At 48.6% G+C, this 26242-nt stretch overlaps 1 protein-coding gene across 1 annotated transcript in view; it reads right to left on the bottom strand.

Moving 5' to 3' along the window:
• Positions 1-6630: 6630 nt before the first annotated feature.
• The window catches only part of ADRB2 (adrenoceptor beta 2), a 33487-nt gene continuing 13875 nt past the window's right edge, over positions 6631-26242 (bottom strand). Inside the window, exon 2 of the mRNA XM_057409796.1 lies at positions 6631-9483. Within this exon, the coding sequence (XP_057265779.1) occupies positions 9449-9483 (35 nt within the window). The 3' untranslated portion in view covers positions 6631-9448. The remainder of the gene's footprint in view (positions 9484-26242) is intronic.

Genomic DNA, 26242 nt, shown 5'->3' with positions numbered 1-26242 from the left:
TATCAGCACATTAGGATTCATGTGGGCACAAGAGAGTTAGCACCAAAGGAATGAATAGTCATGAGGCCATTATTTTATCTTTCTGGAAATGCCAGCATTCCCCATGTGGTATTGGCACAGCCAGCAGCAGTGTTGCAGGCAGGCCAGGAGGACACAGTGAGCTGCTGGGACCTCTAAGCACCCACACCTCTGCAGATACAGGCTCCTACAGTCCAAATCCCTGCTCGAAGGGAGGTAGGAACCCAGTGCTGTGGTATTGCATGAAAGCTCCTCTCTGGACAAGGACAGCTTGTAGGAGAGGAAGACTTGACACTACCTTTGCACTGAGGCCAATATCCTGTCCTTGATAGTGGCACCTGATGTCCCAGAGGAAGATGGGGGAATACACAAAGTGAGCAAGCCCTGGCCAAATGTGCAAGGTTTTCCTGTTCCTCAGCCAAGTTAATAATAGTGCAGCATTCAAACCCAGAGAGCCAGGTTGTATTCTGAGCTGATCCCAATCCATTCAGGGGAGCCTTTAGGCTGCACACACCAGGATGGTTCTGCGGCCATGGGAAGGTGGGAAAGCTGCAGAAAGGCCGTGCTGGTGAAGCGAAGCCCCCCTTCCATTGCTCTCTGATACCCTCCTCTGGCTGAATCTGGAAGCTCAACCTCCCAATGGACAGGACATAACCCTAAATGGGTCCTCTTCAGTGTTTAGGACACGTGGAGCTTGGGACCAGGAGTACCCAAGCTGTCATTTGAATGGGCAGGAGGGGACATGAAATGTCCTGGAAAACATGCCCATGGGTAGGCAGAGATTTTGTTTCTTCTCACCAGCCATGTAGAAGGCTGCAGGGATGCAGGGATCAGCACAGAGCCGGAAGGCTCCTTCTGCAGCCTATGGCAAAGAAATGGAGGTGTTGATGGACTTTGAGGAAACACATCTCCTATCAGAAGGTGAAGAGCAAGAAGGCACAACAGCCTTAGAAAGGGAGATAGTGCTCAGGCAGTTGCTCCATCAGGCAGCTAGAATGCTGTGCTAAGGGGAATTCACAGCATAGAATAAACCTGACTTTAAACCATGTTTGCTTCCTTCAAAGTTATCCAGCAAGTGCTTTCCTATTAAAGGTACTCTTGGAGATGCAGCTGCCACATTGACGCAGCATCACCCCGGTCGGCTCTGCAGTTCCCAGCTGTGCCGTGACGACGCTGCTCTGGTACATTCTGTAATCGTTAATCTGCGCTACAAGCGCACAACCACTGCAGCAATCGATGCCTAAATAAGCCCAGGGAAGTCTTTGCTAATGAAATGGGTGCTCATTTCTATTCTGGGGACAGGCTTGTTCTGCTGTTCCTGGGAAGTATCCGGGGTTTCTTCGTGTGCTGAAGCGTCACAGTTGCAACTCCCCAGCTCTGCATCTGCTGAAATTTTCCCCCTGACACATTTGCAGTGGCATCTTGCAGATAAACCTGGCAGCCTTCGCCTGCCACCTTTCAGCTATCCCAGGATTGCTGCAAACTTGCCATTCTCCCCAGTGCTGTCAGGGGTAAGTTCTGAGTATCTTGCTCTGGACTGGCCCTCTCCATGCCCAAGGAGGACCAGGGGAGCCCTTCCTGCCCCCAGACCTTGTTGGTGAGCAAATCTGAGCCCTCTCTGCTCATAACAAGCCTGGCTCTCCTGAATTTGGGGCACGCTAATCCTTCCTGCCCTCATGCATGCTCCAGAAATAGCACCAACCTCAACAGCAACAGGTGCCATCCTGGGCACCGCAGCCAACAGCATGGCTTGGTGTGGGCAAAGCAGCGCAATTCCTCATGCTGTTATCCCGTGGCTCACTGCCAGGTGCAGCTGGGGTGCATCAGGCGCTGGGATGCGGTGAGCAGTATGAGACAGCAAGCAATGGGTCCCCCTCTTCCACCTGCGCCTGGCTTCCAGCGGGCTGTGGGATATCTGTGGCACAAGAGCTAAATTGCCAAGTGAGATTCTCTGGCTGTTTACCAAAACCATTGGAGTTTGTACAAGCATCAGTGGGAAGTACTCAGCTACAGCCACAGGATGGGGAGCTGTAAGTGCCATTTAGCTGTGGTTAGCCACAATTTGGGGATCAAAGAGGCAGATTCCTTCAAAACCACCTTCTCAAAAAACCCAGTCATTTCAGACTACACTTTCACAGGGGAATCTCTGAAACATGGCGAACTTCATTTTGCATTGACGCATTCATTTTGCTTTGGTTTTGATGATAAAAGAAAACTGAAAAGTTTAATTTCCTCTCCATTTGCTTTGTCCCCAGATGCCCTTATCTAGATGATGCTGGGGGTGTTCTCAGTTTTCCCTTCCTCCTCCTTGGTTGCTTTAAAAAGAAAAAGCACAAAACTTCTCCAACTGAAGAAGTGCAGGAGAAAGCACAACAGTCAGCAGGTCGGTGCACTCATTTAGCATTAGAAAGGGGAAGAATGTGGCAATGAAAATATGACTTCTTTGTAATTTTAAAAGAAATCTGAAATGATTTTAAATTATTTAAATTATTAAAAAACCTTCCACAAACTTCCCCAAAATCTGCCCTTGCGAGCTGGGTGCTCATTGTGCAATTGCTTTCTGGTTCTACCGTTTTTTCACGTGTTGCTTTGCGAGAAGCAGCAGCTGATGCTCCTGCCGGGCTTGCACAGCAGTCAGGCATCTGTGGGGATGCAAACGAGAATGTGCGGTTCCCCAGAGCAGGGCGCTGCTGTCTTCCCTGCCCTGGGAAGGCTGGCACCAGGGGCAAAACACACCCCTGCCTCAGAGCCAGCTTCTCGCTCACCTACCAGTGCAGGGCCATTGGAAAGGCTGCAGGGAGCAGAGGGAGTGGCCAGGATCTGTCTGACTGAATGCAGATGTCTCCAGCTGAGCTACTCCAAAGCGTTTTTCTAAGCTTGGTAGAAAAATAGCCTGTCTAGAGAGGCAGTTTATCCTAGCATTGGGTGTTCATAGTTCCCTGGGTTTAGCTGACCTCTGCTTAACCAGGCTATACGCTTAGATGCTGTTTGTTACCCCTGCGATGTCTCCTCTGCCAGGCTTTTACTCTCCTACTTATTCCTTTTCACCTGTTTAGATCTTGAGCTTTGCAGGACCAGACCCTTTCCCACATGGGCTGTGTGATACCCAGAGCCATGGAGCTCTCTTCTTTGGTTGCCTGGCTGCTATTGCAGTTGCAAACACAGTTCATAGTCATCTGCAGCCCTGCACTCCCATACAGCCTTTCCATTGGCTTGGGTGGCTTTGAATGAGGATTAACTCTCAAAACTACACGCTCCCTAAGCAGGCTGCAGGGAAGACTAATGACAAAATAGTTAATGGTTAACAGCAGCATTAGATATTTCTCAACTCTTTCAGCTTCCAGTCACAACAGTCTTTAGAGAAGCAGCATTGATAAACCAGCCTGGTGTTTGTAATGCCAACATTCTGCTGTTATTTTTGTGGTTTAATTACCATAATTTCCATTTCTGTAACACCCCTTCTTCCTGTTTTTTGTTTCCTGATGTCAGATGACAGCCTGGTCTGTGCAGATTCCTATTTTCATTATGAATTTCACTGACAAAACAACCCAGCCCCCATCATGTCTCCAAATGATGGGGCAAAACCATTCCCCTCAGCATCAGGATTCTGCAATCAAAAGGTGAGCTCTTCCATCAATTTCCATGGAGACCAAAACAGAGCATCTGGGATTTAAATGTTTCCCCATAATAATAAAAATTATGGTAAATTACCAGCACAAAGTTATTGAATCCAAAATTTACTGGGATTTGTGCCTATAGAATTGAAAGCAAATGTGTCTGGGGGGGACCCAGAAATCAGCTTCTGCCTTGGGAAGGTAGAGTGGTACCAGCTGGGGCTGGTGTAGTATCAAAGGCTCAGGGATAGTATCAGTGCTGTGGCAGCAGCACCCTTTGGGGTGGTGTTGGGTCAAGAAAGCATGGCCAGGGAAAGGGACACATCCTCCAGAAGGTATTTAAGGCAGGAAAAGAAAGTACCTGTTGCTTATACCCAGTGTGTGATTTCTAAAGGGATGCTAAGAAATGGACCACTGAATGAAGGGATGTGGCTAAAGCTCTGAGGGACCATGGCTGTTAGGGAACTGAGTGCTCCTCCTCCATCCCCCAGGACAATCTATGCCCAGGAGCAACAGGGCACTGCAGGGAGGCATCCTACAAGGATTTACGAGGACTGGGAGCCCTGCTTGCGTGGCAGCTAACAAAACAAGCCTAAAAGTTACAGCTGGAGCAAGTGAACACTGATTTCCTCTTGTTTTCCTGCTGGCTGCGCATGAAAACCCCGACTTCCCTGCAGCCTCTGCTATTTGCCAGGTAACACGAAAGCCAGCCAGATGTGGAGGTTTTTATCAACCTGTTTACATCTGCAAGTTATGAAGGATCTCATCTGCTGCGAGAGGTGACAGTGCCAGAGCCTTGAATGAACAACAGGTCAGAAAACAAGGAGCAAAGTGAATGTGCTGCTTGGTGTGGTCATTTGATTCCTGAAAGGATTAAACTGGTTCATAAAATCACCTCGTTTAGACAGCAGCATTTACGAGCACTGACACCTTAGCTTAACAAGGTCCTTTACCAGTCATTTGAGAAAGCTGCTCTACACACTGCTTTCAAGAGGTTTAAATTGCCATAATTCATGTTCATGCCTCTAACCATGAAAGGATGAAGAAAAGGTTTATTGTAGTTATGTGCTGCAATAATCTCCTCACAGCTCTTTTCTCTGGATTGTTTTAAAGCTTTAGGAACTTGAGGAAGGTATTTGGACACATCCTGGGATGTCTGGAGGCAGCGTGGTTGCGTGTGCTCTTGGCAAATAAGGCTCAGGATTTATCCAGTCCCAAATTCCAAGGCTGACCCCAGAGCTCAATAAATCCAGATACCAAGTCTGAGAGATGGAGAAAATCCATCCTGTTGGCTTGCTGGAGGCCTGCAGAGGTTAGACAAGCCTCTTTGATGTGGATGGGCAAGTACTTGTGTGTGCACATGGCTGGCACGTGTCTGAGCCATAATTGACTTTGGCAACGTCCTTAGAAAGCAGTGATGAGACGCTGTGGTGTTGTGGTTCACAGTCATAAAACTGGAGGTGTGGCACTGTGGAGACCTGCACAGTCATGCAGCCATTCAAGGCTGTCTCTGGTATGACAAAATCCATACCAGATCCCCCTGGCAGCTCTGCATGCAGGCCCCACAGAGTGGTCCTGCAGTGTGTGTGTTCCCCAAGGCCCCGTGCTCACTGGCAGCCAGAGAACAGGCTGCTGACAGATGTACGCAACCCCTGCCTTGAATATCTTTATGCATTAGGGCACTCGAGGCCCTCCAATGTTTTAAATTGGGATGATTAATTGTCTAATCATGAATTCTATCGGAAATATGTGATTTTGATTCTTTCGCTGTTTGGGGACCAAATTCTTCCCCTGACAATTGCTTCTGAAAGCTGTGATGTCACTGCCACTGTACCCCACATCACTGGGAAGAACAGAGAGGAGGAATTAAGGAACCTTCTGCTCTATCACTGATACGAAGTTTGGGCAAGGAACCAGCCCTCAGGGCACACTGCTATGTAGGAGAGTCCAGATTCCTCTGTTGTCATCCAGCAAAACCCTTAGAAGTCTCTTCACTCTCCTCTGCCTTTTTTTCTCCCCTTGGTTTTTGTGGTGTCCTCCTCCTGCTCTGCTCCACTGTACCTCCAGGCACCTACACAGACTGCCTTGCTGCTGCTCAGCTCCTCTGCAGCCTTGTGGCACAGCCCTGTTCTCACAATGCTTGGATATAATGCAACCCATCAGCATCAGCAGGCTTTGTGGAGAAGCCCTGGAACCTGCTCTGGAGCACTTTGGGTTTTCAGATCCCTGGATATTTCTGCCTGCATTCAGCTTCTGCCCCAGGTAGCCCCAGCATCCTCCCCACAAGATGCCCCGGCATCTGCAGCAGCACAGTGACATTCTGCTCCCACCATCCCAGTGCCATCCCTTTCTCTGGTGCTGCATGGAATAGCATAGAAAAAGAAGAGGAGGACTTTTCATTTTTTATTGGTAGGAACGATTTGTTCGGTGAGAAGAACAGAGCTCTTACAATCACAATGGTGCTCCAGCCGAGTGCTGTACACAAAGACTCCCCAAGCATGTGCTGAGCCCGATGAGCCCCCCATGCTGCTCATGGGGCTCCTTCTGTGCAGAGCTGCAGCTCCAACTCATGGGTACGATTTTCAGGCAGGGCAGACCACAGCTCCCTGCCGCAGCACAGACCTCTGCCCCCCACCCATCCCTGTACAGCAGCACAGGTGATACTACAGCATCACCCACCTCCATTGCCCAGTTTGGGCTTTGCTGAGATGGGGACGTTGTTGTGTGCTGTCCCTGGCAGGCATTCACTCCCCGCAGGGTAGGAGGAGCTCATTACCAGTGCTTTCAGAAACGTCTCTGTGCCTGCCCCTTTCCTGCATCCCATGTGCAGTGAGGGAAGAGCAGCTCCACAGACCAGGCATTGCCAGAGACCCTGGCTGCTCCCTGGTCAGTCGGATCCCTGGTAAATCTCTGCACGGCTGAATCAACAGGCTCATTCTGTGCCAAACTATGGGAAGGACAGCGAGCAGCAGCGATCAGGGATACAGAGAAGTTCTTGGGAGGAGGAAAGAGGAGTACGGGTTGAGTGGTGGAGCCTGGCTGGGACATAATGAGCAGCAGGTATTCGAAGAGCATCACTAGGAATAACGGAATGAAGTTTCAAGAGGAAATGCAGGTGGAATACTAATAGCAGCTTCTGACTTGGACTACAGAGCAATCTCCCAAAGGACAGCACAATAACCCTGGTGTCAGGGCATTTAAAAATAGACCCAGCACACCACCAGTAAACGTAACACATAGAACAGGCCTGAAGGGCCATAGGCAGATGGATTTGTAATATGCCTCTTCTATCTCCAACTCTTACAACTCTGCAAGGAAGCAATCAGCAATAAGCAGGTCACTGCTTTTGGGCCATGCTGGCAGATTATCAGAGCAAGCGTATCCATTTCACTTACTGCAACCTGCTCTTGCACATGAGAGGATTTGTGAGAAAAAGAACTACAACGATCCCATGCATGTCTCTAACCTGAAAACAAGTCCCAAGGGCAGTGTTTCCAGTACATAATAAGTGACTAGAGGCAGCCAGGAATCTTCTGAAGAGCAGGTTTTGATTGGGAAATATTTCCATTCAGCAGCCAGACAGGTCTGGACAAAGCCTTGGTGGGGCATCTCAGAGGGAAGGGTATGGGAGATGTCAGGCTCCCCTGGAGCAGTCAGGAGCCCTGCCAGGGACGTCCGGGAACCCTGGCTCCCTCCTAAGCATGGGAGCTGTGGGAGAGCAGCAGGGCACCAGAGAGACCCTTCTCCCAGAGAAATGGTTCCCCTCTGCACTGGGACACACAGGCTTTCCACAAAATGGAATACCTGGATGCTGCTGGTGTGCCAGCCTTTTAGCAAAATGGGTAAGAACAGCCATGGAATCAGAGAATCACAGACTGGTTTTGGTTGGTAAGGACTTTAAGACCATCTAGTTCCAACCCCCCTGCTGAGCATGAACCATTACAGCTACAGCATTGTCTAGAGAGGCTCCTGCCCCTGATTTCAGACTGGCTATGTTACGTGAGTCTGTACACGGTTATCTCTTTTGGACAGAACAGAAAAGGCTGCCAGGTGTTAAACCCCTGTGAGCACACTGGTGGCAACCTCCTTGGATGGTGATACAGCTCCCTGCAAGTGTCCAAAGCCAGGATGCCCACAAAGTGAATGTGGACATGCTTCACTAGAGCTCCGAGCACTGGAAGGACACGATCCAGCCAGGAAACATGCACAGAGACACATACCCTGCACACACAGCTGCATGGAGCAAATCTGGCTAGAGGAGCACAGCGCAGCTCATGCTGCCTTTCTGTCCTTCCAGCCAAGGTTTCCCCAGCCTGTCTGCAATCCCTGAAAGATCAAAATCGCACATTTACCCAGGGAAAGCATTTCTGGTTAACTGCAGCCTTCTCCTCCTGCCTCATGTGCACACCCCGTGTGCCCTGCCAAGGCATGCACCCGTCCCTTTGCCCGCTCCCATCACACACACAGAGCACACACTCCCTCTCTCCATCCCCTCTCAGCTGCGGATGTCGGTGGGGAGGGCGCTCCGTTAGCAGCTTTGCATCGAACAGCAAGAAAATAAATAAATAAATAGGATTGCACGTGAGGGAAGGGGTGTGCAGCTGGAAGCCCCAGGGACAAGGTCTGAGATGGGGCTCCCGGCACAGTTCGGTACCAGGAAGTTTTGCCCAGGCCTCTGGGAGCAGCTCGGTGAACAGAGACCTGCAGCCCCCCAGCTGGGCTTACAGCTGCGTTAGGAGGTGCACATTTTCCTATGGGTTTGGATCAGTTTTTCCTACTTTCTGCCTGAGCCCCCATCACTCTGTCTGTTTCTTTCTCTGCTGAATGAGCTTTAACAGCAGATGAGTGTGCAACCTGCTAGTATGCTCATGTCCACACATATAGGAGAGGGACGGATGCTCTATAATGTTTTGGGGCTCCTGTGTTAAAACTTGGCTCCCAAGCGTGGTGGCCATGCTAGCATGTGACTGCTTGCAAGTAAAAAGATTGCCAGGTTCAAGCCTTTCTCCAGTCTGAAGTCCAGGCATTACAGTTGCAGATTTGATGGCATGAGGAGCAAACGAAGGCCACGTTACATCTGCACTGTACAAAGTCAGCCCCATCTAGCAACAGCACTGCACTGGGCAGGACAGATTTGCCCTGTGCTAATACTTCTTGTTTGTGAGGGTCTGGGCCCCACATGCAGTACACATAGGCCTAGAGAGAAAAAGAGGTAGACAGAGAGGACACCAGAAGAAACAAGCACAGAATGAATCAAAGCAATCTTCCATGCTCCGTCTCTCTCAGTCTTGGTCAGATTCCTGTTCCGGCTGGAGCCTCAGCCAGCAATGAGAGCGCATCCTGCTGTCTCCTCACCTTGCTGTGCCTCTTCCAAACCAGACACTGAAGACAGCCATGTGGTCCTGACACCCCTTTCCCTTTTGACAGTGCTTTCCAAGGATGCTGTGCCAGGGAAAGCCCTCTGCACCTTTTGTGGTGATTTGGAGGTTCCCCTCCATCAGTTTACAGGGCTCCTGTAGCTTCTTTGCAGAGCTTGTTTCACATGCAGTGGCTCCTGCAAAGTGCCTCTCTTAGTGCCGGTCCCCCATCTGTGTCCTCTGAGGCTAGTAGAGCCTTTCCTGGTCCTCTGGTTATCCTTCATCAGCTTCTCCTTCAGGTGATGCACAATGGGCTATGGGTTGGGATGAAGACATTTGCCAAGGCAATCACTTCCCGCAGCATCCCTAGGCTCAGAGAAGCAAGGTCATGATCCCACTCAATCTCTTCATTCAGAGCCCTCATGAGCTCAGGGTGGTGAGGAAGAGAGGTCAGCCCATTCAGCTCTCAACCATGCCTGGACACCCAGGGATCTCTGTGGGACAGAGAAAGAAAGAAAAAAACCATCAGTTCAGCCTGGTAGGGGTTGGGTAGAGGAGGGGTTCAGATGCTGGAGACAGGAGAGAGATTACACCTCCCCAGAACTCCACACACCATGCCCACTGGCACTATCTTATCCACAGGTCCCCTCCCGAGCTACTGAACACCACCCAAACCAGACCCTGGACAACTGGGTGCTTTAGTACCTATCTTCCCACAGTAGCTACCAAACAGCAAAGCTTCTTTGCATGGGGTAATTGGAATAAACAGATGCATCTCTACATACACACTCAGGTCAGCTGCCCAGGAGATGGGAACACATTTCCTTCTGGTTTTAATATGTGAATCTACAAAAGGGAAGAAATATGGGGCTTTTTCTTGATTGTGGAGATAACGAATAACAGACATGTTAGATGGAAAAATGGGAAATTAATCTCTAGGTAGAGAAAAGAACAAGTACTGGATATGCCTTTTATTCACTTGAAAGTGGTATTTTAATAAGTACATGCTGAAGACTATGGTCTGTGTGTGGAGGAGGAGAAAGCAGCATTTAAACCAGAATGCATCTGCAGAGAGGAAAAACAGCTGTTCTTTGGGAATACAGTGCCTCTCAGAAGAATTCTGGGCATCCAAGATGAAGTTGCATTTCTTGTGCAAATCATTCCTTCCTTCTTTTCCTCCTTCCATACCCACTCTATCACTGCCCTCCTCAGCTGAACACGGGAGACAAAATATAGCTACAGCCTGGTGGGTCATGTGCTGTTTCTCTCGCATATTCTCACTCCTCTCTCCCACTGCAATTGCTCTTGTGCAGTGAATTTCCCCCATTCTTAGACACATTATCCCATTGGTGCTACCATTGTCAGTGATGGGCTTGGCCTTGGCCAGTGGTGGGTCCATCTTAGAACCGTATTGACTCCACTGGGCATGGGGGAAGCTTCTAGCAGCTTCTCACAGCAGCCACCCTGCAGCACCCCCCACTACCAAAACCAAATACAGTGGGCACCGTGGGCTATCTAAAGGTGTCAAAACTGTAGCCCAGAAACCTTGCAGATCAGGAGCTCTTTAGAAAATCCCTGACGTGGCACATATGGAATGATAGCAGCTCTACAACTCCAGGAATTTCCACAGGCAACAGCCACGCAGCCATGCAGCATGGGGCTGAGGACTGACAGTTTAATGGGGGAGGAAAGCTATACCCAAATATGAAGTAATGGCGATGAAATCAGTGACTTTCTGCAATGCGGAATGCTAAGCTTGCTGGAATTCTTCCAGAACAAATCCGGAATCTCTGCGTGAAGCTTCTCTGCCCTTTTCCATCAGCTTGAAGCCAAAAGGCTCTGCTTCGACTATCCTATAGATGGAGCTTGTAAGCTTATGAGGAAACTTGAACCATGCTATAAGCTCCCAGGGCAAAGCCAACTGTTGTAAAGAATTCAAATGGGAAGGAGGAGGGAATTCTTTAAACAAACTGCATGCCTGCATTCAGGAAAGAGAGCCACGAAGCAGAGCAAGGTTATGTTCTGACTCTGCATCCCTCGGTCACTGTGATTTAACTGCCTCTTTTCCTAATTGGCCTTTGCAATGATGCTACCGACCACCCTCATCCTGCAGAGGCCAGTCCCCAACGTCTTGACTTGGTTCTTCCCAAGGGTCCAAAAGAGGTCAATGGATCCTGTCCTGCTCTGTGGCACTTCCAGGCTACCTGGTGATTCACATGGACCCTGTTTTGACTTGCTGGCTTTAAAGCAATTACTCCACACATGGCTGCATTTCACTGTGTGCAAACTGAGCCACTCAGAGCAAACACGTGCTATTGAAAGGAAAGTCACTTATGAACAATTAGGAGATTGGCCAGATGCCCACAGAAGAAGGGTGTAAATCAGCTTGCCTCCAACGGCTTTAATGGAGCAAGGCTGATGGACTCTGAGTCCACCGCTGGGCTCTCTTAACTTCCCAAAACGCAGCCTCCGGAAATCCAGGCCCTCCTTGCCAAAGTCCCTTTAAACAGCAAGGTTGTTTGGGAAGCCCTACAGCTTCAGAAGGAAACATCCACTTCTCATCTCCTTCCGCTTAGAGCCACAGCTTGCAGGCTGAATCCCCAGCAGAGCAGAAAGAGGGGCCAGCACCCCTTTGACAGCCAGGCTTTCACTTCTAGCCCTTTAGAGACAAGGTGAAAAAATGTAGAGAAACAAGTGAGTGAGGATTAACACCCTGAATGCTGCCAGCACAGAATGCTTGAACAATTGCTTGTGTCCTCCTGGAGGAAAAAAGTGCAGGCAGCATTCCACCCCTCTTAGCATCAGTTGCAAGGCAGCTCCTCCACGTGCCCCTCTGCCTTCAGCTGGACCACCAGTTCCTCCATGGACACCTGCATGGTGTCCATCAAGATGTAAGGAAGATGTGCTACCTTGTGCTCCAGCATCATCATCGCAACACAAGCCAAATGGTCAGATTCATCCCTTTATGAATCTTCTGGAATAGCAACAGGCAACGGGACTAATAACTTTATACGGGAGCATTGGTTTATCCTTTTCATCAATGATCTACTATATGGAGCTCTTTGACACACAAACTGTAGTGAAGCTCAAACTTATTTCTCAACTTAATAGAAGCAAAACCCATGGAATTTCTCTCCATCATCACCACTGTATCCCAGAGCAAACCCTGGCCTGCTGTTCAGTAACACAGTGCTAGGACATGCTGAGCCCAACGACTTTTACTCTTGTTCTGGTATAAGTCAGCAGCAACATTCTGAAGTCAAGGGAGTCTAACTTTCCTTTACACTGCCACTATGGCACTGACGTCAGTGGAGCTAGTTCAGATTTACACTAGTGTCATTGAGAAAGGAATTATACCCAACTGATTTACACCACTGTAAAACTGATGGGCAAGAGAAACTGAGTTTGCAGCACACAGTCCTGTCCAGGCGCTGATGGAAGACAGGGCTAACTACCCAAATAGCGGCATAATCTGAACAATCCTTCTTTATGGTCTCCGAATGTGTGCGTGCACGTAGGAAGGAGGTTTGGAAGATGGCAATTCAAATAAACAGCAGATCACTTATCCTAAACATCTGCCTCATAAAAGCAGAAAATCAGATGTTGCCCTGGAACGCCTGCTATTTGCTGCTCTGAGTAACACAGAGGGAGCACAGCACTGACCTCTTCCAACATTTCCTTTGCCCTGAGATCTGAATTCCTCAGGGTTCACAAGTCAAAGCATAATATTCAAACCAGAAGTCATCTGAAGAAACTTTGCAGCCTCTATTCTTGAGCGGTGCCTGTTCACCTGTGGGAAGCTTGGGTTTGCTCATCAGACAAACACGACGAGTGGGATGGACCACCCGCATCCCACAAAGCAAGGGATGTGTGGAGACAGGCCACATGCATTCATCTTGCTAACTACAAATCCAGCTGGATACAACTGATTTACATTCCTTTATTTTGTTTCAGTACAGCCCTAGAAGATGTGGAAGACTAATAATGAAATCACTTTTGGTCATTAGTCATAATACATCCCAGGCTTAAGGGCAGCCATTCTCCAGGGTGAAGATCTGATGAGAAAGCAAAAAATGACCTTTTCAACCAATGGGAATCAACGATAGCCCACAAGGAAAAGATGAAGAAGGAAAATATTCCCTCCCTTGCCCCAGGCTGTAGATTGGCAGTAGATTGTCTTCGTGGTTTGCTGAATGGCTTTGCAAATCTCAGAAGATTTGCTTCATTCAATTTGAAGCATGTACACTGTAGAAATCTCCATCTGAGCTATTTGTCCAGAGAAATGGGCACTTTCAGGAGCCCAGTCCTCAGGCTAATGTAGCTATCTGCCAGGCAGGTGAGCAGCTCTTCCCCTGAGCATCAATGGGATTTGGGATGGAGTGAGGACAGAGCAAAATGAGGTTTCACTGTAGAGCCTCCCTGCATTCCAGGCAAATGAGACAGTGTCAGCCTTACATTGCACAGTCTCTGCATCTACATGGGGGTCTTCCAACCTAGTAAAGATTGGCACAGACTGTCTATGGATTTTACCCTCTTTCCTTTCTTGCTTCTTCAGTCTCTCATTGGAAACTTGCTATTTTTTCATGTTTCAGCAACCTGTCATCTAGCATTTGCCAACAATTCTTCCTATAACCTTTAAATAACATATGTTAAAGTGCAGAGTGTAAAAAAAGAATCTTAGGGCACAACAACATGAAATGAACCATCAGTTGCTTCTTCATAGATTAAGGTAAAAGCAGAACCAATTAATGTGTGATAAGAAGCTGAGGTATAACAAGGCAAAAAAAAAACCAAAATGTACCAATCCCAGATTTAGGCAACTTTATGCCCATACTTACTAAAGAAAGGAAAAAGTTATGTCTCAGCCCTTTTAGTTTGCTGTAACCCAAATCTGTGCTTTAGGGTATCTGTTAGGGCATCTGTACTTGGCTGAATGAGGTGATGTTCTGGGTGACACATGATGATTCTACTTGTTTTGTTGCAGGGCTCTGACACAGCATCTTTCCTCCACAACGTTCATCTGTTGTCTCTTAGCTACAGTTCACAGCCTTGGGAATGCCTGGCAGTGGTTCTTCACACTTTATAATGCATCCATCAGCTCAGGGGTAGTATTACTTCTTGGTCACTTTCCCCTGCACCAGTCTGTGCTTACTTTATACTCCCTCCCCATGAGCTCTCCTATGGGACAGGGATCCAGCAGCCAATGCAACAAAGCCAAACTTTGACACAACTTCCCAGTTACTATCAGTTATTACCACATGTCCAGCTTGCTCCCCCCTAGCCACGAACCACTGTAAGTTCACATCTTCACTTGTTTGGGTATCAAACACCTCTGAAGACCCAAGTCCTCTTTGTCCTGTATCACCAGTTGAAGAACACAGATCTCTCACCACTAGGATAACACTTCATCTTGCCAGGGTCTTGGTAACGATCACTGACCCTTAAATCGATGCAGATTGCAGTCCCATCATTAAATCTGGGTCTTCATTTACTTTTCTCAGAAATAATGTCCTCACCAAATTCTAGGTTTGAAGGACTTCTTTTCCCATCAGAGGATCACCAAAGTAACTCTGGAAAGTAGCCAGAATGTGAACAGCTGCAAAGCAGCAGGCTTTTAAAAGCTCTGTTATCTTATTTCTCTCTCATTTGCTTGCTCCAGCGTTTGGGGGGGGGGGGGGCATTTGTTTCTCTTTCTGAATTCTGGGGATGTGAGAAGGACATTATTTGCTTTGCTTTTTTATAATCATTGAAGAGATTGAAAGTGCTTCCCAACAGAGCGACAATTCTCTTTGAAACTATTAAATCAAACTGTAAAATCCCACAATTCCCCTGCAGGAGCTCTTGATGGAGAATTAGGAGCCTTGTGTAAACCTTTTCTGGGGTTTTATGGGTTTTGGCAAATAATGATTTTCCTCCCTGTGTTTTCCTGACAACAGTGCAATGCGCCAGGGCATGTGCTGCTATTGTGCACTTGACTCTCTGCAGCTGATAGACTTCACTCAAATCTTGCCACTGTGACTTGTAAGGGCAAGTGGGAGGACTGTAGAAAGGGATGATGGTTTCTGAAGCCCTTATAGAGGAGGTTTATTCTGAAACAGGAGCTGCTGCATGTACACATGATGTAAATGTCAAATAGCCGGTATGTGGGATCTCGCTATGCTCTCAAGGTACAGAAACATGATTTCATGACCACATGAAGAACCACGTACTTTCAATGCTCTGCAGACCTGAAGTGATGACAGAGGTAAGTGTGCTGTTGTGACCAGAGCCCTGCATGCCAGGTAATGCAGGCAATGCCTCTGTCTTCATTTGTGGCATACTGTAATTTCTTTTTCCTGGTGTGATGCCAACATAATGTAGATTTGTGCTTAAGCTGGGCTTACATCCAGTTTCCTATGCAGTTGTTTCAGCTAATATGGGCTTTAAACCAAACCAAACAAGTTAACAATGAGCAGAACATCCTTCTCCCTTTAGGAACAACAGAATACCCAAACAACATCCTCATCCTCCATCTACCTCTGTACTCTGCACCCTATTAAAAAATAGGTATGGGATTTCAGCTCCTCTCCTGCCACAAAGGGCACATCTCTGAGCAACCTTCTCTCACCAACCCTGCTTTGAGCAGGGGGTTTGGATGGGAACATCTCCAGAGGTCCCTGCCAGCCCCTACCAATCTGTAGTCCTGTGAAATGTAGGAGGTAGGAGCACTGCTGAGTGGAGGACCTCTCAGTTAAGTGTCACTGGCATTTGAGTGGCAAGGTGATGGTGACGGTGGCATTACCACATCAGACATCCCATCAGTGGCTTCTTTACAACTGTGTTTTTCCCCATCAATTCTCAAGCTCTCCATTTTCCTGCTGCACTGTGATTTGTGGCCATGCAGGCTACTTACAAATAAACACTCAAAAGAATCAGCCATTGATGGAAGCCAAGCTGAAGGCAGCCAATGCTCTGATGGGAGAGCACAGCACAGTTGTTTTCTCAAGTTTGGTGAGGTGGGATCACACTTAGGGTCAAGCTGTTCCAAGGCTCCACTGGTTTACTTCTGGCCCAGGAGTTTACGAAGGGACAGACTGCCAGCCTTAGTTAACAGAGGTGGACCAGGAGCAAAAGAGCTTTATGACAGAGATTAAACCCAGATGCCTTCCCTGCCCTGCTTTTAGATATAAATTCATAGATGAGAATTGCAAACAATGGATGAGAAAGGGGCAGGGATCTGACAAACATGACAGAAGTGTCGCATCAGGAGGTCATTCAGTGCTTGCTTGGATCAGCTTCACACTTAAAAAGAGTCCTGTGTTTTAAGAAGTAAATGTTTGCGGACATTTGGCTTCAAGCAATGAAAATCCAGACTTAGCGTCATGGTTTGTGGAATTCAGGTCTGAAGTCTGATGTCCTCCAACTGCTTCAAATGCTTCGAGGATTTCTGGGAAGCCTTGTAAATGGATTTTGGGTGGTCTGTTGAATTGTTTTACACAAGACAAACTGGGGCGAGAGGAAATGCAGAAGAACTGCTGTCTTAGAGAGTGAGAGGCAGCTTTCCAGTGACACACCGAGTGTTCAGCCAGGGTTTGGTTTTCTGTCACAAAAAGCAAGAATATCCTCTCCATACTGCCTTGCGACATGGGGAGGTGCTTACACAACTTGATCTTTCTCAGCTCTTTTGAGGGACTCCATGAGATGGCAGCAGCTACCCACAACCCTCTAGAGGTAAATGGTTCTTAAAGGTCCGATTTGAAAGAGCAAAACTTAAGAAATTAGGAGTAAAACTGGCAAGGCCAGGTGGCTTAACAGAAGCCATCTTGAATCTATCACAAAGCCATTAGTGTCCCTCAAAGCTGCGCGAAGCCATCACCTTCATGGTACCTCCATGCTCTATTGGTACAAGGGTCCAACAGGTAACAGGCAGAAGCAGGTCTGCTCCTTTTCCCTGGAAGAAGGCATTTTTACTGAATTAAGTGAAAAGGATGAGCTTTTCCATGCCTAGCGTATCATCACTAGTAAAAAGGGACTGAAGAGGGACTGAGCTGGATTCAGAGACCTAATACACAACCAGTGAGCCAGCTGCAGATAAGGAAATGGGGATGAAGGTCCAGATCTCTACTTCTAATTCACAAGCAAACATCCAAACCAGCTGTCCTGTGGTTTGTCAGAGCACAGAATCCCTTTTTAGGGGAATCTGATGCGTTTCCTACTGCCATAACTGACAGTCACCTACCCAGGTTGTTCTCACCTAAATTCTGCCTCCTTGAACCAAGCATTCCCAGGATAGCTGTCAATGTTGAACAAGGGATGGGGACACAGGTGGGATTCAAGGCAGGTGAAACTGGGCATTACCATCTCCCCCTGCAGAAACAGACAACACATCCCTGTTGTTTGTGCTTTGCTGTGAGCTTCTGTGATGCTGCTGTGATTCCCTTGAGATTCTTCCTGGGGTAAAGAGGCAACAAGAGAGTGCGAGACACAGAGGACATCCTCCCTCCATCTCCCACGTGCAGCTCTGCGGCTGTCTCTCTTGCAGGCACTGTTCCCATGCAAGGCTCCAATGCGGATGATCTGTGATCCCTAGGGCATGGGTGGAATGGCCTAGGATGTGGGAAATGGTTTACAACCAAGTCCCTTATCCTCAGGCAGCCTACAAACCCTATACTAGCCCCAGGGGCTACGCAGAGTGCAGGGTGACACTGTCACCACACTTGCTGATTGCTGTGCCTTGCTGAGCCACTGCAGCCTGCTCCATACAGCCGGAGCTGGCGGGCACTAGGGTTTCCTTTCCTGACAGGGAGCAGCAGAACCTCATCGGGGAAGGACACTGTGGTTTGTGTCCATCCACCTCCAATGCTCCTTCTACCCAACCCACCTGCTTGCTGCTCTTCTCCTTCCTCGACTAAAGCCAGAGTGTGACGTGCATTGAGCGCTGACCCCACAGGGTGCCAGAAAGGGTCCAAAGTGAGGCCAGACAGAGGAAATGGCCCTTGTGACCCTCCCCGAGAAGGACAGGGGTGCGCTCCTGCCTGCAGCTCCTGCATGGTGTGGGGCCAGCAGCTGGTGTTGGAGGTGACCAGGAGGAAGGAGGACAGGAAGGCATTTGTCTGTTTGCGTCAGCACTAAAGTATTTCCCCCCTTTTCAAACCAGTGTTTCATCAGCTGATCTCGGAGCAGTGTTATCCCTCCCACACAGCAGATAAGGGGTTAGGACCTGACCAAGGCTGCTTAGCAAGCCAGAGCCACAAGTGACACCAGTCTGGTTTCCAAATCTCCCGATCCTCAGCCAACTCTGTGCAGCTCTGACATCCCCAGCTGAATGTGTGAGCTAACACCAATGCTAGTTGGTGACTAACGTGACTAATGAGGTAATGTGGATGCTGTTTAGACTCAGAGACATAGCAGATGCCATTTCACCCACAAATAAAATTCTTCATTCAAATAAAGCTCTTCATTTCTCTTAGAAGAACATATCTTCCAAAATTGTGTATTATCCACCTGCTTCACTTCTTGGGATTGGGACATGGCAAAGAGGACAAGGGACGGGGCAGCAGCTGAGAGGTGATTATGGGAGAAATTCAGTTCTTGCCATTTCAAATCACCCCATCGTGTTACACAAACTTGTATTTGGCAAGAGGATGCAGGCCATGGGGCAGATCAAAAGCAGCTGTTCCTAAACGTGACTTTGGTGACTGTATTTTTAAGCATCCTTAAGGAAGGAGGAAGAAGTCACCAGTTTCTGTTCTGCTCCGGTTCTGCTGGAACTGCACCCAGAGATGTGGAAATATATCAGGGGCTGCCCAGGTCAGGTCGGGTTTGTTCAGAACTCAGGCTGCCTTTTAGCCAGTCTGTGGTAGGTGCACGGGGAGAAAGAGAAGCTCCTGTGATGAATGGGAATCAAAGGAGAAAGAGAATCTGGTGACACGTTAACGCTGCAGCGGTGCAGGAAACGCGCTCTCTTCTCAGGGGGTGGTTACAGGGCTGGTAAAGGTCAGGGTTTCTTTTTTAGAGCCTTGAATTTTGATAACATTTCACCTGGCAAGGTACTGCTGCTGCCACTGGGAAGTAAGGGATATGCTGGTGCCCCTTGGGATAGCGCATGGCAGCTCAAAAACTTGACACTGGCATGCATGTTAATGGCTCAGAAGGGAGCAGGCAAAGAGAACAGGGGAAAGCAAACAGAAGAGGGTGAAGGAAGAAAGGCCACAGGTTTCGGACATTTCCTTGAGGCAGACTCTGGTTTGCTACCGCTTGGGAAAAGGCACTTACGTAAATGTAAGTGATTCAGCACAAAGAAACCATCTGGAGACTGCGAGTCCTTCCCCTCCGGTGGCAGCGGTGACTGACTAACAGTATGTAAATAACATGAAAGCAGCATTAACAGCATGGCCATCCCTGTCACAGCTTTCTCCATAGCCATGCTGTGCAGTCACTGTCCCACAGGACACACGTGGCTCGGGGAAGGTGTTTGGAGGACACAGCTCTTGAGAAGGCCTGCGGCTCTACCAGCCGACTAAATCAGCGACAGCCCTATTAGAAATACATAATTCTGTGGGCAGGGAGAAGTGGAGCCCCGGCCATCCTTTATTTCTCTCTTGTGCAATAGATCTCCAGTAACTTTTTCAAAAGCAGCTCTGGAACTTAAGTCTCATTTTCAGGATTGCCTTGGATAATCATTCACTCAGAAGTAGATGTTACTTGATGAGAGTAAGTCCAGTTTTTTTCCTTTATCCTGCTCATCCACATCAAAGGGTGGAGCACAGAGGTTTGTGCCAGGTTTGTGCTTATAAATATTCTCATGGTTTATAGGGCTAAACCTGTGTGGAAAACACCGGGTTCACACTACGCTTTGGTTTCCTTCATGAAAGCAAAGTGAGAGCTGCCAGAGCAGCGGCTGGCACACTGAGACGGGATCCCAGGCAGACACAACACAGTCCTGCAGTGGGCAGCACCCAGCTCTGCAGCACGAACAGTGTGAAGCCAGCAGCCAGGAATCCATGGGTGGAAGAGGCATGGCACCTGGGTAAACACCCGCAGCAAGAAGCCCTGTTTTCCCAGAGCCTGGCTTGGAGCTGGTGATTGCACCACAGCAGCCCTCAAGGGCTTTTGTGCTTTGCTCTCCAGCAAGCTCCTTCTCCAGCGAATGAGCAAATGGTTGGCATCTGCCACTGAGATATAAAAAGACTTCCCTGCGAGGTGGAGCTTGTCGTGTTGATCTCATGGTTACAGTCACGGTGACCTGCTGCACTTGATGGATGCTCCCCTTCCTCAAGTGCCCCTGCACTTGCCCTCCGTCAGCAGAAGCTACTCTTGTCTTCAGCTGAGTTTGCAGCCAGGCAGGCTGGGATTTCCCAACCCAACCTTCCCAGTGCAAATCTCAGCCGCACACAACACAAGAGCAAGACCTGTCCTCCTGGCCTCCAGAGAGGAGGTTAGAAGTGAGACAGCCCTTGCAGAAGTTAACTAAAGGAGAGCCCAGCAAAACCTTTCCAGGAACATGCAGAAACAGCAGGAGCAGAATATTAAAAGTACATCAGGTTCTCATTTCAGTGACTGATTTACTACAATTTTCCTGCTCTTTAGGAAGGCCCAAATCTTACCTCACAGCATCATGACCCTGTAGAAATTACAGGCTGTGCTGTGAAGCTGAAGCCTGAAGCCCCATTAAAAAATGGATGGTCCTGAGGCTTCTGCAGGAATCACAGCCCTGGTATTTACAAAAGGCTGAAGCAGCTCATCTACAGCCCTCTGACGGTCTGATATGGAAGGGCTTTCAGGTTTATTGTATTTTAAATCAGTTGCATAGTTATAACAGTATTGAAATCTGAAAGCCTCTGACTTCTTATAGAATGATCAGCAGCTCTATAAAACTGTTTGATTCCTCCACACTGGACCCTGGGCACAAGGGCTCACTGTGACAGTGAGAAGATAGAGTAGGGCTCAGGATCATAGGAGTTTCCAACTGCGTGCTAAAATGGTCAGTAAAGAACCGGTGATGTGCAATGAAAGAGTGGTTTCTGTGGTATGGAAATCCATCCAGAGGGAGTCCATGTGGAAATCATAACGGAGCTTGTCATAAATTACTGGAAGTCAAATGTTAACAACTCCCATGTAAGGAAGATAAAATGTGGAGCAGGGCTAGATGCATGCATACCCTCAGCTCTATTATTCTTGCCTCCAAAACCAATCCAGCCAGCCCTTTAATCACTCAGCCACTCATCTCTAAATTGACTCTATGATTAACAATAAAGTGGTTGTTATTTGCATCGCCATCCTTTGTAGGAGCTGTGGCTGGGGATGAGGATGCGTATGGTGAGAAGCGTGGCACAGGCATGGGATGTGCAGAGAGCCTCTGCTGTGCTCCTTGAACAGGGAGCTCAGGAAGGAGGATCCAAACAGAATTGCTGGGAGCAAAGAGGTAAAACAGGGGAAACATGGGCATAGGAAAAGGTGTACCTCTGGGGTGTCCCAGACTCTTCTGTCCAGGGAAAAGGCACCCCATTGTCCTGCACAGGACAAACACAGTATGAAAAACTTTTTGAGTGACTTCAGAGCACAATATACCCATCCTTGTGTTTATACTATAGCGGAGGAGTCCTTCAGAAATGCACAGGATGACCTAACAGGTCTAGTTTCTATTAGTCATTTACTTGTAACAAACAGTAATTGGAACTCGTAGCTAAAATCACAGGGGATTTCCTCAGGCAAAGCCACAGCTTGGACCTGGCTTTGGTGATGCTATAATTAGCATGTATACAGAAACATATCCATTAGCATAGCAGACTTCTCTGGCCCAGTTTGCATTGATGTTAGTGATGGAATTGCCTCCTTAGTCTGACTTCTTGTATCCCCTGAATACCCACAGGAATGTGGGGTCTCTGGGTGAATCATGCAAGAAGCAAATAAAGGAAGAAAGTTCTCTGCAAAAACAACTTTTTTTGTCATTAGCTGAAGGAAGGAAATTTAACTCATACTTAGGGTTAAGGAAAATGGGAAATGTCTCATTTGCAGGGGATGCAGTCACTTTTGAATTAAACAGGATGACTCACGTCTAGCTAATATAACTTGGACTTGATGATCTTACAGGTCTTTTCCAACCTAGTTGACTGATTCAAAGATACAACACAGAATGGTTTTCCAACACTGTTAGCAAATGTTGCCCTCTTGGTGCAAAGGGCTGCGTCTCATCCTTTGGGGATCTAGCTCCATTCTCATCCACTCAGTGGTAAGGCTCAAAGACCTGATGGTAGCTGTCTTACGTACGTCCTCACAGCACTTTAGGTAAATTGGCAGAAGAAAAAGGTTTCATCATTAAGTGAATCTGGATGGGGCTGAGGTTCAGACTCTTGCTGTGGAAGACAAGAAATGACAGTATCTGGCAGATATGAAGCATCTTCTCTCCAAACTTGTGGACACCACTTGCAGATGCTGCCCTTCCAGGCACCATGTGCCTGGCATGCTCCATCTGCAGACAAGTGCATCGGGACACTGATGTGAAACGAGGCACTGCAGCAGAGTACAGAGCCTAGCACTCTTGGTTTCTAATCTGGGTCCTGCATCATAGATGTTTGTCGCTGTGGAACAGGGTGACACTATCATGCTGTATTTGTTCCTGCAACCCAACAAGCACCCCACATAAAAGCCTTTGTGCATCAGAGAGGATTGAGGTCTTGTGGTTATGTACAAAGCCTGAACAAATGTTTCGGCACATTTCAGTAACAGCACAGTCTTTACCCAGTGGCAATATAACCCAGACTGCTTTTCAGGGACAGCTATGGACAGTGGAGACTGAGGGCATCTCCATGTTACTCCAAGGATGCCTTGCACAGCAGGACTGCTCCAGCTCTGGACCATGGATAGGTTTACACCCCTAATACAGCCAGGGTCCTGCCTGGTTCCATTCCTGCTGGGCTCCCACCTTCCCTAGGGAACACTGTAGCTACGGGTTCCTCCACACGTCCTCTGGGGCTGCTTGTGGCAAAACCATCTTAGCAAAGCAGCGTTGACACTAGCCACATGGCACGCACTCGTGTTACTGCAGGCACTGCAAATAGCAGCCCCTTCACTGTTGACAAGTGCACACGATGGACATACCAAGAGAGGTGAGCTAAACTGACCTGTCCCTTCCAGACCACAGCTGCTGTAGAGACACCCCACAACAGCCAAACAAAGCCAAATAAAGAATAAAGCCAAACTAAGAGCAACAAAACATGTAGGAGCGATGCCGAAGCGCAGGCAGCATCCCTGGTGCCACACAGGTACCCAACCCCTTCCAGTGGCTCTCCTCTGGGAAAACCCCATCTCCCCACTTGAACCTTGTGGCTACATCTCCTGCTTATTGCCAAGGCCATTGCTGCGCCGGGGCAGGCAGACGGCTGTCCTGGTTTGTCTCCGTACCTGTCAGCCACACTCACTGTAAAGGCACGCGTGGCTCCCAATGACAGGAACGCCCTCTCCACACCCTCCCGGTCCTGCCTTGGCACGCTGCAGAGCAGCCTCCCAGAAGGAAGCGAGCTTGCTGTTCGTTTTGAGGCCGTCATTGCTCCACACAGAGCTTCAACCACTCGGGAAGGAGCCGGGGGGGGGGGGCTCAGAGGAAATTGGGAGTTACTGCTTTATCCGATCCTGCCCTGCACCAAGGATTGGCAAGGGACATTCCAAATGCATGAGCTTGTCTCTGAGTCTTCTACAAGGAAGAGGAGGAAAAAGATGCTTCAGGAAACAACCAGGAAAGGGGAGGGATGGAAAACAAGGCAAGTAAATATGGTACATTAAGGTAGACAGTATGTTTTTGGAAATGGGTACCGGGCTTTCTTCATCTGTTATCCGTTACCGGTTTTCACTGGGCACCTCCATCTGCAGGTGAAGGTCTCTAATGGAAAACACATTTAAAAATGCCTTTTTTTAAGACACCTTGAATTCTTTCAGCACTTCTGGACATCAGAACTTGAAAACCACAGCTAGCAGCAGCCACAGAACAAGCAGGCACTACACTAGCATGTCCGGCCCGGTTTCCAAATCAAGATGCTGCTCACCCCAGCTATGTCTTCTATTCAGAAAGCAACGCGTTTGGTAGGGACTCTTTTTTCAGGCCATTTGATCTGTGGTGCTCTGGGGATGCTTACAAGCATTTCATCCCATCCATTGGAACTCATGGTTAGGTAACCCAAGGTCAGATTTAGGCAACCTCATGTCTATCACATTTGTACTGGCTGGAAGAGAAGACAAGACAGAAATATTGGGATCAAGGCTGTAACATGCAGCACAGAGAAGGGACACCTGCATCCAAAACCAAGGCACAGGACAGTCTGGTCCTGCGGGCAATGCTGGAATCAGGAGCACGTCACCAGGGATGCCCCTGCTCCAGCTCTCACTATGCACAGACACCACCATGGTGTGGGACTGCTCTGTAGTGCCCTGTCAGCCAAGATGTGGCATTTTTCCTACACAAGGAAAATAAGCACTGAAGGCAGAAACGATCCAGCTGCTTATGGAGCATCTCAGGTTTGCAGTGGAAGTTTCTTCCCACGACAAAATCCCTGGCTTTTCTTCCCACTCCAGCAGTGCGAAGGAGCCATAAAGCTGCTGTAATGAGCCTACTGAAAGTTTTGGCTGCTAGGGGAAAATACCTGAGCAGCACAGCAGAGGTGTGACATGCTCTGTGCTTTCTCCAGTGTTGGGCTAGGATGGGATGTGACTAGAGACCGGGTTCATACTGCTGTCTTCTGACCCCTGGCCCTGAGAATGGCACAGTGAGTAGGTGACACCCAGCCTGAATGCCCGGGGCCAGGATTTGTTGGATTTTTACTGGACAGGAGGATCAGTTGTCACTTTTTCACCCATCTCCAGTGAAAATCACCTCCACATCCTTTCATTTGGCCTTAATGCCCTGTCCCAGCTGATTTATTCGATCATTGGCAGGGACAGGGTTACACTCACTGTGTACAAACACATAACTTGGGCCACTTAAATCCTTACTTGCAGTTTGCAGATGCACATTGTTTTTCCTTGCATACCAGTTGCTTGCAGTGAGCCAGCTATTCCTCAGCATCTCCCATCCCCAGGAGAAACCAATCCCTGCACAAGGCATTGGAGACAAGGGAAAGGAGAGCCTGTCAAACAGCCTGCCTTCCCTCTGAGTGCTCAAACACCTCCCTTTATCTCTCACTAGCCCTCTCAGTGAATTGAGTGCTTGTTCTGCTTTGGGTGGAAACACTCCAGCTCCAGTTTGTCACCAGTTCCTTAGCATGGTCCCCCTGCATGGCTCAGCCCAGTGAGGTCTAAACTAAAGCTACCTGGCACGATGTGCTCTGACTGCGCTGACCGCTCGGGTCATTTGTGTTTAAACATCATCCCACTGCCTTGTGCCAGGACTTGCCCCACAGCTTGCCTGCTCCCTGCTCAGGCCATCCTCAAGAGGTAACGGCTTGCAAGGCCAGAGCTCCCAGCACTGGCTCTGCCAGGAAAGAGGGAAGAGAATGATTTGAGACAAAAAGCTTTGATGCTGTTTATGGGTAAAAGCAGAACGTTTTTATTTGGTTGGGGTTGTTTGTCCCCTGCTCTTCCTGAAACTGGAAACCCAGTGCAGGAGCTAGCACAGCATAAGGCAGAGGAGGCTGTCTTTAAAAATAACCCAACACTCACCCTCCTGGCCCTAGGAGCATAAATTAGGCTGGCCACTTGCCTCGGATGACTCCCCCAGTGCTGGGAACACGCTGTGCATGCATTGCCTCACTAACGGCCATCCTTGCTCCCTGGCAAGTCTGTATCATAGAATCACAGAATAGTTAGGGTTGGAAAGGACCTTAAGATCATCCAGTTCCAACCCCCCTGCCATGGGCAGGGACACCTCACACTAAACCATATCACCCAAGGCTCTGTCCAACCTGGCCTTGAACGCTGCCAGCGATGGAGCATTCACAGCTTCCCTGGGCAACCCATTCCAGTGCCCCACCACCCTTACAGTAAAGAACTTCCTCCCTATATCCAATCTAAACTTCCCCTGTTTAAGTTTTAACCCGTTACCCCTTGTCCTGTCACTACAATCCCTAATGAAGAGTCCCTCTCCAGCATCCCTATACCCCCCCCCCCCCCCCCTTTAGATACTGGAAGGCTGCTATGAGGTCTCCATGCAGCCTTCTCTAGGCTGAACAGCCCCAAATTTCTCAGCCTGTCACTGACAAGCTGTCCACCCCTCCCTTCATCCTGTGGCTTCAATCCGCTAAATCAAACCCATACTGCCTGAAAGCAGACAAGGAAAGTTCTAAC

Source organism: Pezoporus wallicus, unplaced genomic scaffold (genome assembly GCF_028554395.1).
Source record: "Pezoporus wallicus isolate ANWC-B61680 ecotype Strahan unplaced genomic scaffold, APGP_CSIRO_Pwel_v1 contig_4309, whole genome shotgun sequence".
In the NCBI taxonomy this organism is placed as follows: domain Eukaryota; kingdom Metazoa; phylum Chordata; class Aves; order Psittaciformes; family Psittacidae; genus Pezoporus; species Pezoporus wallicus.
This window is presented reverse-complemented; position numbering and strand designations above follow the sequence as displayed.